The following is a 10981-nucleotide window of genomic DNA, read 5'->3' as shown; positions in this document are numbered from 1 at the left end:
CTCTGCAGTGAAAGCACAGAGTCCTTAGGACTTCCCGGGCGGTCCAGTGATTAAGACTCTGCACTCCCAATGAGAGGGCACAGGTTCAATCCCCGGTGGGGGAACTAAGATCCCACATGCCATGAGGTGCAGTCAAAAAAAAGAAAGCACGGAGTCCTAACCACAGGACTGCCAGCGAATTCCCAGTATTACTCTCTCACTACTCTGCACCTCTGGTCCTCCTCTGTCAGTCAGTCCAGAAGCCTGCCAGGGTTTCTCCTTCCCAAGCCAGGCTTTTCCTCGCTGGCCCCCCAACCCTTCATCTGATTGGAGAAGGCGGTGGTGAGGCTCAGGCCCCAAGTTCCCAACAGGAAGCAAAGACTGACAGCAGCACCTGCCAGCCCTTTGGACAAGTGGGATGCCATGAACGAGCCACTGAATGATTCTTTTTTCTTTTCATCATGAAGCTAGGCTATTTTTTCCTATATAATTTTTAAAGGTTACTTTCCATTTACAGTTATTAAAAAAATAGTGGCTATATTCCCCGTGTTGTGCAATGATTCTCAAGAAACCAGATAGATAGCAAGGTAGGTAAACCCATGAAACAAAACTCTCCTCTGCTCCCAAGCACTGCTAAGAGTCCCATTCACTCCTCCACATTGCTCAGAGGTCTCACCCAGTCTCCCTCTCACCGGGTGGGACAGCCCACGTGCGTTGCTCAACTCAGGAGGTGAAAGGTGTTCAAACGCGACTTCACGCGGGAGCTGTAACTCTGGACCTCGGTTTCTCTATCTCGGTCTTGGCAATCCCACCCTAGGTCAACTTCCCATGAGTCTGGTGTCGGCAGTGAACTAGGAATAACTCCTATAAAACACTACACAGGACTTCCCTGGTGGTCCAGTGGCTAAGACTCCACACGCTTAGACTCCTTCAAGGCAGAGGGCCCAGGTTTGACCCTTGGTCAGGAAAGTAGATCCCATGTGCCGAAACTCAAAGATCCCTCACAACTAAGACCCGGCACAGTCAAATAAATAAATATTTTTTTTAATTTTAAAACAAAACACTATAAAAGTAATCAAACTTTTATTGAAGCCTTTATGTGCCAGACACGGCACGGGCCCTGCTCTTGAGGAGCTCACAGTCTAGAAAAGAGAAGATACCAAAAAAACGATTCCCACAAAGATGGAGGGGCCTGGGGGAGCAGGGGGCAGAGCCATCAACCCCACCGCCTCTCCTATTCCAGGTTGGCTGGAACAGAGAACAGAGAGCTTATCACCGTCTCTCCCTCCTTCCCTGGGACAGCTCTGACTTCCCACTGTCCTAAGTATCAGGAGGACACCAGGGAGAGACAAAGATGCGGGGGATACAGCTGCTTCCCTTAAAAAAAGCTAGAACATCCCAGCAGGATATATATATATATATGTACAATGGTAACTTTGTGTCCCAAAGCCGCAAACCAGTGCAGCAAAAGCTGGGGAGAACAGGGGCTGGGCCAGCCCAGTCCAGGGGGTGGGAAAAGAAGTAACGGAAATGGAGGTATCCAGGGCCCAGGGAGTAGGGCAAGAGGTGGAGAAGCTCATAGTAGGGCGCCAGCAGCCATGGCCAACAGAAGAGTCACCCATCCCGCCCAAGGAGCCGCAGAGCCTTTACTATGGGTCACATCTTTTATGGGGTCCTGCCCCATATTTCTGCGGTCCTGGTGGCCACTAGCGCCTCCAGCCAAGCTAGCTTCCTCTTCCCGGAAGGTCTCATGTCCCACCTCTTGCGGAGAAGTCTGGTTGGTCTGAGCTGGGGTGATGGCTTTGGTGGTGGACCGGGTGGTGGTGGGGACTGGGGTAGCTTTGGTGGTGACGGTGGAGGATGGGGCTGAGGTGGAAGTACTGACAGATTTGTTTGGGGCCAGGGTGGTGGACCGAGGTGGGGGCAGCAAGACGAGAGGTGGGAATCGAGGGGAGAAATAGGTCTTGTTGCGGAGGTCTGAGTTACAGCGGGACCCCTGGCAGCAGGAGCCGCTGAGCGTGAAACCTGGGCCTGTCGCCGAATCCCGGGTGCAGAACTCGTCCTGGACGCAGCCCCGGACAGGCAAGGACACGGTCACATTAGCTGCAGGAGAGAAACATGAGTAGGTCCATGGTTGGGGGTAGGGGGTAGGCACAGCCAGAACAAAACTTAGGGGCAACACGAGAGCAAGAACATCCAAAACAGGGGACGGAAGGGCTCTGCATCCATTAGTCCCTATGTCTCCATCTGGGCCCCACTTTGAGAAACACTGTCCCGCTGTCTTTTGTACTTGGTAGACCACATTTCCCATAGGACTTAAGAGGAAAAATGTGTAGAATGAACTACAAGTTCCACAGTGCTTTGGAAGAAACGTTTGAACTGGGATACAACACCTCTCAACAGGACGAAAGAGGAGAGCAATGCCTCCCTCTTCCTCCCCTGACGCCACCGTTGCCAAAATTCAGTCACTTGGTAGTGTCTGACTCTTTGCAACCCCATGGACTGCAGCATGTCAGGCCTCCCTGTCCATCACGAACTCCCAGAGTGTGCTCAGATTCATGTCCATTGAGTCGGCGATGCCATCTAACCATCTCATCCTCTGTCATCCCCTTCTCCTCCCACCTTCAATCTTTTCCAGCATCAGCGTCCATCATCTCCCATAATACACCCTGCAGAGCATGGGATTTCAAGAACTCATGGTTCCCTGAGGCAGAGACCTGGAGGCTGAACCACATCTCTCCTAATACTTTGGGGTGGGACAAAGTATTAGCAGACACTAACCTTTGAGTTTTAAGGACTAGATTCCCCACAATGCCTGGGCAGAATCTTAGAGACTTAAATACATTTCCCATTGCACATCCTCCCATTCTGCACCTGGCAAGCCTCTGTGAAAACATATTTCCTCCAAAACTCTGGGACAAAAGTATTCCTATTCCCGTGCTATCCTGGGAATAGGACTGCATGATGCTCTAGGACAAGCCACCAACTTAGGCCTACGGTTCCCAGAAGGCGCGGGAAGGTGAGGGAACCCTTTGGGTAAAAGGGTACTATTACCTACCACCCATGAGGCCTCAGAAAAGGCTACCACGACCCATGCAGGCCAGGTGCTTTGGAGGTCCGCTCACCTGCTGTCAAGGTGACATTGCCGTCGAAACAGCCCTTGTAGAAATGGTCGCTGGCATTGTAGCAGCTCACGACGGGCGGCGCCCTGCCCTGGCACTCCTTGCGGCTCAGCCCCACGCAGCTGTAGCACTCGACGCCGTTGGGCTGGTAGGCACTCTCATTGCCTGCGAGGCGGGCAAGAAGGAAGGAAGCGGTCCAGGGGGTTCAGGAAGCACTGACCTGCTCCGCGTCCCTCCAGTCCACGTCCCCGCCCCTGGACGGACACGCAGCTCCGCCTCTAACCCCGCCCCCAGGGTGTGACCCCGCCCCCAGCCTTGAGGATTTTTTTTTTCCCGCCTCCTGCTTGCGGCCGCCGCCCAGCCGCTCCGCCCAGGCGTGGCTCCGCCCCCGGGGCTGTGGCTCCGCCCCTACCGACCTGCCGGGTTGAGCCCTCGCGAGGTGAGGTTGAGTTTCGTGTTGCAGCGGTCCTGGGAACACTGCTGCAGCTGGATGAAGGCTAGAATCCCGTAAAGGTCCAGTCCGCGGTCATTCTTGCCGGGGATTCCCGAACCGCAGCCCCGCACTGCCACCGAGAATTGCCCGTGAACTGCGAAGAGGGGAGGGGGCGGGGTCAGAGGGGCGTGGCCTCTGGGCGGGGCCTCGAATAGATCGGCCCCAGAAGATAGGCCGGCCAAGGGGGGAGCGCCGGGGAGAGGGGGTTCAGAAAGAGCAGATCCGAGGGGAAAGAACAACAGACTTGAGAGATCTGAGTATAAGGGGACAGAGAAGCTGACAGATACTGTACACAAAAGCTGGGATGGGGTAAGAGTGGAGATAAGAAGGGGCACGACCACAGGGAGTCTCACCCGGAAAGCAACATCTGAAAGAGCCTGAGACTGACGAAAAAGGCACAGGATCAGAGATAGATGGAGCCTCCTAGGAGCTGTGACCTCAGACAAGGGCGGGTCAGAGGGACCCGAAACCTCAGCCTTGGGACCCTAGGAGAGTATCTCTAGGATGGGTCTCCATCACCAAGGGCCCCATTGGATGGGGGAGGCTTGGTTGGGGTGGAGAGGATTTGGGAAGGGTCAGAAGGCGATAGCGAGATCTCAGTGAGCCAGGCTGTGCCCTTGAAGGAGACGAGGTCCCAGGTCTGGATTCTCCCAGGTCACCTCACCCCTGCGCAGCGCTCAGTCCTCACCTCTCTAAGCCCTAAAGGCGTGGGTGTGTTGAAAGGCCCAGGCCCTTGCAGACAGAAAGGGAAGAATGGGGAATGCGTTCGAGTGGGTGTGGCCAAAGTCAGAAGGAGGGGCTGACTATAAGAAGCCGGGGCCCGGATGGAGGAGCTGGAAGCTAGTACGCAAGGACCAGAAGGTCCCACTCACTAGTCTCCACGGCCCCCACAGCCTCTGTGCAGACTTCCACGCCTGGTGCACACTTCACCGTCTTCATCTTCTGCGGCGAGCACCCGTCATCTGCGTTCTGCACACAGCTGTAACACTCCAGGGCCTTCGCTCCTGGGGGTGCAGAGGCAAGTAGAACTAAGCGATCCCAACTGAAGTCTCCTCAAAGAGGAAATAGTCCTTCCCAGTCCCTCCACCCCTGTGCAACTGTACCGCACATCCTTTTCCAGGGCAGGGAGATAAGGAAATGTGCGCGCGCTAAGTCGTTTCAGTCGTGTCCAACTCTTTGCTACCCTTTGGACTGTAGCCCACCAGGCTCCTCTGTCCAAGGGATTCTCCAAGCAAGAATACTGGAGTGGATTGCTTGCCCTCCTCAGGGACAAGGAAAACGTATCCGCAAATCTGAGACCAGGAGATACATTGTGTCCCTTTCGTGCCTACAGTGGGAGTATCTTTTTCACAGACCCTTATGCCCAAGGTGGGGGATCCCTGACTTAAATGGGGGGACTCCTTTCAGTTCTCCACTTAGGATGGGAGAATTTTACCCACAGTCAAGTCATTCGGTGAGACATCCCTTCCCACCACCCCCCACCCACCCCTCGACGTCTACTCAGGATGGAAGAAAGTTTCCATAGTCCCTTCTGCCCAGGGTAGCAAATCCTTCCTAGAGCACCCCCTCCCCCACCGAAGCAGGTGATCTTTCCCACAATCCCCCTGTTCCAAGTGGAAGAATTTTCCCCACAGCTCCCTCTGCTCTGGACAGGAGATTCTTCCCGCAGCCCTCTCCATTGAGGGGTGGCGGGGTGGGGGGCAGACTCTTCCTTAGAGCTCCCACTGTGCCCCCTCCGCCCTCTCTGGCAACAGACTCACCTTCTGGAAGCAGCAGCGACAGCAGGAGCAGCCAGCCAGTAGTCCAGATCACTGCCCAGGAGCCTGCTTTCCTGGCGGGGTCCATGGTTCCGTCCTGCTCTCTCGGCTTACCCCCTAGGTGTGCCGCCTCCCAACCCAGGCCCTCTTACCTGAGCCCGGGATGAGTAACCTCCCCCCAGGCAACCCTGGCCTTGCCCAACCGGGCCAAATCAGCGTCCGCTGTGGGGCGTGACACCCGCCCCTGGGTGCGTCGTCACCCACAGCTGCCAAGGAGGGAAAGGGCGGGAGTCATGGTTCCCTGGCAGTTCCCAGGAGAAAGTCTGTGTTTGGGATCTGAGACGGGGGAGAGAGGAGAGTACTGAGGCTCACAGAAGGGGTCTACTCAACGCTCAGCATCCAGTAAATATTGAATGAGTGCAGGTTTGGGGTCGGGTGATGCTGGATACTAAATAGAACCAGTGCTGGTCCTCCAAGAGGTCACTTTCTGGTGGGGGAGAAAGATATGAATTAAATAATCATCCAAATTGTTATTTCCAGCCAAGACAATGATGGAAGAAAAGGAGGGAGCTAAAAGGAGGTGTGGAGTCCAGAAGTAGGGGGCTGATAAGTGAAGCATCCCTGGAGATGTAAATCACTGAGTTGCCTGATAAAGACTTGGAGGTTTAAACAGTGAAGCAGGTCGGGATGGGGGCAGAGCACATGGTAAAGCCCTCGGTGGGAAGCAACATGGACCATTCAAACCCAGAGAGGAGAGCAGTGACCCTGGAGCTCAGAAGGTGAGGGGAGTGAGAGGGAAACTGAGGCACAAGAGCCAGGCAGGGTCACACTGTTCCAGGCATGCCAAGCCCTGCAGAGAGATCTGAATTAATTTTGAGAAAGATGGAGAATGTTTCTGGGGGACACAATTAGATTTGCTTTTTGATTCAGTCTGGCACATGATGCAAAAACTTCTCAAGAAATGAATTCACTAAACCCAAGGAATTACCCAGCAATGAAAATGGGCCAACTACTGGCCTGGGCAGCAACGTGAATCTCAAAAACTTTATGTTGAGCTCAAGAAGTCTTAAACAAATAAAGATACCATGTGACTCCATTTCTATGAAAGTTCTAGAACAGGCAAAGCTAATCAGTGGTGATAGAAATCGGGGTCATTTTAGGAAGGTATTGCCCCAAAAGAGTAATAGTAAGTAGCCCCTCCTGTCTTCATCTGGGTGGTGGTTACACATATAACTACAAATACGTAAAAAAATCACCAAACCATATGCTGTATATTTATGCACTTTACTGTATGTACACTATTCTTACAAAAAGAAAGGAAAGGGTCTTTCTTGACAATGCAGTGGTTAAGACTTTGCCTTCCTATGCAAGGAGTGTGGATTCGATCCTTGATTGAGGAGCTAAGATCTCACACGTCTCATGGCCAAAATACCAAAACAGAAACAATATTGTAACAAATTCAATAAAGACTTTAAAATGGTCCACATGGAAAAACATCTTAAAAAAAAAACTGTATTAAAAAAAAAAGTAAAAAAGAAAAGTGAAGTCACTGAGTCTTGTCCGACTGTTTGCGACCCCATGGACTGTAGCCCACCAGGCTCCTCGGTCCATGGGATTCTCCAGGCATGAATACTGGAGTGGGTTGCCATTTCCTTCTCCAGTATTAAAAAAAGAAAGGGATAAAGGCAGGGTGGAATGCCACTGTGGCCTCTGTAAAAAATGAAGAGACCATAGTAGGGGCGAGAAAAGGAGGGCAGGGGACCAGGGAGGGAGCAGGGCAGTCTCCTGGGTGAGAAGGACAGCAACAACCCTGATGACTGGGAGTTGGAGGCCTGTGTGCTCCGTTCCACCCCTGCATCAACACAGATGAGGCCCGCACTGTGACCGTGATGGAGTGAGATCCAGTCAGGACCACTGCCTCCCATGTCTGAACATAGAAACAAATAAGAACTCTGGGCAAACCAGAGTGACTAAACATCCCCGTATATAAACTAATATAAGTGACTGTGTATATTATATATTATTTATATTCTATTATTATTTAAAGCTACAGCTGTAATCTTACTTTGTTTCTCCTAATAGATGATGAGATTTACCTGTGGCAGGAAAATAGCGGCTGTGTTCATAAAAATTTTATCCGTTCCCTGGACCCCATGGGGTACCTCCCCCCCCACACACTGCCAACAATGACTAGTACCTCAGTCACCTAGGCTGGGTCACCTGGCATCATGCCGCAGCTCAGAGAGAGAAAGTGAGTGACTGTGAAGTCATTCAGCACTGACCCCTAACCTTCCTGCCTCCCAGCCTTGGAATCTCAGCCCCACTTATGGTTTGCTGTGTGACCCTACCTAAGCGTCTTCACCTCTCTGAGCCTCTGAGGTGTCTTATAATAAAGAGAGAAGAATCTTTCGTGGTGGATTGAGGCAGTGGACAAAATTTCAAGTTTGGAGTCGGACAGACTAAAATTTTACCCCTGCCTCTGCCATCCTCTCACTGTGACCTCCAGCCACACCATCTCCCTCTCTGAATTTCAGCTGCCTCCTTTGCCAAGTGGGTCTGAAACCCTCTGTCTCCTGAGGGATGGAGTGAGGCAGGGTGACAATACAATTATTATTGTGCGCTCCAGAGCAGGAGGCCCTGCAGGCCCCAGCTGCGTGGGAGAGTTTCAGGGAGGAACCCCAACTGGCCAGACCAGAAGAGCTGGCGTCTTGGGAGGGAGTGGGACCCAGGGTGGGGAGTTTCCTCTTGCTCAGGCCTGCCCGCATCCTGGGTGCTGACAGCCTGCTCCCCCCGCCCACCCCCGCAACATGGCCTGTGACCAGAGAACACAGGGAGGTTTAAATGCAGGGTCTATGCTTATAATTATTCTATGACTCTCCCCAGATCTCCTCCACAGGGGTCAATGCAAACAGGTTGAGAATCTGTTCCCCAGAGAGATAAACAGAGGGTCAGTGTGGAGGCACCAGGTCCCCAGCCCCAGAGGTCATGCCAGGGTGTCAGACAAGCCTGGGGCCATCTGCACTATGGGTTTCCTGTCCCCTGGGGAAGGGTAGGCTCTGGGCCCGGTGGTGTTCCCAGCCTCCCTCAGACCCACTCCCTCTGGGATGTGTCAGAGAAGGGGAGGGGTCAGAGCCAGGGCCGGCTACATAATTTGCTGGGCTCAGTGCAAAATGAAAATATGGGGACCTGGTTCAAAGGGCAGGAAAGAATGTAATGAAAGGTACTAAAGTAGAAATGCTGGGGACTTCCCTGGCAGTCCAGTCCAGACCCTGAGCTTCTACTGCAGGGGGTGTCATGGGTTCCATCCTTGATCTGGGAACTAAGATCCCACATCACATTGCATGGCCAAAGGAAAAAAAATTTTTTAATAAATGCTACTTTCCTTTCTTTCTCTGTCTCTCCCAACCCCATGTGTCATGTTCCCTTGGTCTAATGTCTAATGTCATGTTCCCTTGTGCACAGGGATACTCATGGGACAAGCACAGACCCTCACAGGTGTTTAGAGACCCTGTCCCACAACGAAAGCATTCTGGTTGCTGGGTTCCCCTTCCACCAGTTGCCCGCTGCTGTGCCCCACCTGAGATGCTAGGAGGCACAAGTGTCTGACTCTCCTGTGGGCTCCCGGGCCCTGCTGGGGCTTGTGGATGGCAGAGGTCACAGGGCAGGAGCGAGGAGGGGAAGGCAGACAGAACCTATCCCAGGGAGGTGGGAGATGACAGGTGTGGGACTTTGTTTGAGCCGAGGCCCCAATCCCTCCAGATCAATCTCCATGTCCCTTCAGACTTCACTTCCAAAATGCAAATTCAAATGCAAAATTAAGAACTTCCAGATGGCAATCACAGATGATTAAATCCAAGAGGGCTCTTCTGAATGCAGGGACCTGTCAACCCCGTGAGTCACATGCCTGGGAAGCTGGTCCCTGTAAGGAGACCCAGTTTGCAGAGGGGCTGAGGGATGAAATAATCCAAAGATCCAGATATCTCATACCTGGAAGTAGGGGCCAAGGAACAGCTGGGGTCCCCAAAGGCCTGGGGTTTGGGTTGTTTGCATTCTGGGGCTTCAGGAGGACAACTAGATCCTTAAGGAATCCTGGGACAGGACACCCAGGACCAGAGGCGATGGGAACCAGAAGAATTGAATGCCTAGTTCCAGAGAAGTTTAAGGGAGGAAAAGGCCTATTGCACACAGGGACAGCCTAAAGTGGTCAAGGTTGTATCTGGGGAGCTCAAGGGACTGTGGAAGCCCACCAGGGATCAAGGAGAGCTTCCTGAAGGGGGGGACACCTTGTTGCTGTTGTAGCTGTTAGGTCACTCAGTCGTGTCCGACTCTGCGACCCCATGGACAGCAGCACACCAGGCTTCCCTGTCCTTCACTATCTCCTGGAGTTTGCTCAGACTCATGTCTATTGACTCGGTGATGACATCCAATCATTTCATCCTCTGTCGCTCCCTCCTTCTCCCACCCTCAATCTTTCCCAGCATAGGGGTCTTTTCCAAGGGGACACCTTGGGTGAGACCTAAAGGGTAAAAAGTTCTGTCTGTCCTGTTTACCACCGCCCCATCCTCAGCATCTCTCTCATCAATTTTTCAACCATCAGACATTCCCTCAATACCTAGTTTGCATACGGGTGCTTTGTTGTGTGTCAAGGACTCAGTAGTGATGGAAACAGTCCAACCCCTGCCTCCTGGAGCTCCCCCCTGCCCAGCACAAGAAACACACTCATCAGCAAGGATGAGCCAGAGCAGTCAAGGCTCCAGTGGGGAAGGTGTAGGCAGAATGATCAGGGCTGGGACTGGAAGCCCTGAGGAAACATCTGACTCAGTCAGAAGAATCAGAGAAGGCTTCCTGGAGAAGGAACCATCTGAGTTATGACCTACATGATGAGGAGCAGGGTGGAGAGGGGAAAGGTGACTTGGGAAAGGTGACTTAGCAAAGGGAACATTGGGTATATTATTCACCAAGACTGAGAGATGAAAGGATAACTTTTTTTTTTCCCTTTCATGGAATGAAATGTGCCCTATGGTTCTGGGAATACAGCTATGACCAGGGCAGCCCTGGCTCTGCCTTCTTGGAGCTCCCAGTCTGTCGGGACAAAGATCCATCACCAATGATGACCCAGGATGTTCAGGAATGGACGGTGCGTGCGTGACTGCTAAGTTGCTTCAGTCGTGTCCAACTCTTTGTGACCCAATGGACTGTAGCCCAGGGGAGCTCAAAGGAGAGGGTGTATTTGATCCAAGTGGGGGAGTCAGGAAGGGTTGCCTGTAGAAGGCGACAATCCAATTAAGACGCTAAGAACAAGGAGCTAGCTGGTTAAGGGAAGGGCAGAGCGAATAACATGTGCCAAGGCTTGGAAGGCAGGAGCCTAGGGGTTCCTAGAAATTGCCAATTGCCTAGAAATTGCCCAGTCAGGTCGAAAAGGGTGGAAGCAGGCGAACCCACAAAGTGAAAAAACAAAATTGCCACACGCCTCTCTATACCCACCCCCTGCTCCCATCCAAGACCATGGGGTTGAAGAAGACCTCCATTCCTTAAGGAGAGGGATGGCTTGCTTGTCTTGGGTACCCGTAACTCAGATGCCTTGCCTAGGGTTCGAGGGGTCACATACGTCTGTGCTGGGAACCTCAGCA

General features: G+C 52.7%; 1 protein-coding gene across 1 annotated transcript; it reads right to left on the bottom strand.

The window, feature by feature from the left end:
- Window positions 1-1045: 1045 nt before the first annotated feature.
- LYPD3 (LY6/PLAUR domain containing 3) lies at window positions 1046-6820 on the bottom strand. Its single transcript, XM_027515618.1, has 5 exons — window positions 5355-6820; window positions 4467-4598; window positions 3518-3688; window positions 3105-3266; window positions 1046-2082 (listed from the first exon to the last, which is right to left on the bottom strand). The coding sequence occupies exons 1-5, from the start codon at window positions 5437-5439 to the stop codon at window positions 1556-1558; spliced, it is 1077 nt and encodes a 358-aa protein (XP_027371419.1). The 5' UTR covers window positions 5440-6820; the 3' UTR covers window positions 1046-1555.
- Window positions 6821-10981: the final 4161 nt, after the last annotated feature.

The sequence above is a fragment of the Bos indicus x Bos taurus genome, chromosome 18 (genome assembly GCF_003369695.1).
Source record: "Bos indicus x Bos taurus breed Angus x Brahman F1 hybrid chromosome 18, Bos_hybrid_MaternalHap_v2.0, whole genome shotgun sequence".
In the NCBI taxonomy this organism is placed as follows: domain Eukaryota; kingdom Metazoa; phylum Chordata; class Mammalia; order Artiodactyla; family Bovidae; genus Bos; species Bos indicus x Bos taurus.
This window is presented reverse-complemented; position numbering and strand designations above follow the sequence as displayed.

What these genes read in the sequence shown, in the direction of transcription:
- LYPD3 (XM_027515618.1), bottom strand. Translation starts at nt 5,439, where the DNA reads ATGGACCCCGCCAGGAAAGCAGGCTCCTGGGCAGTGATCTGGACTACT. An exon ending in GTCGCTGCTGCTTCCAGAAG is followed by an intron (nt 4,599 to 5,354) that starts GTGAGTCTGTTG and finishes CTGCACCCCCAG; the next exon opens with GAGCGAAGGCCCTGGAGTGT. An exon ending in TGTGGGGGCCGTGGAGACTA is followed by an intron (nt 3,689 to 4,466) that starts GTGAGTGGGACC and finishes CCCTCTTCGCAG; the next exon opens with TTCACGGGCAATTCTCGGTG.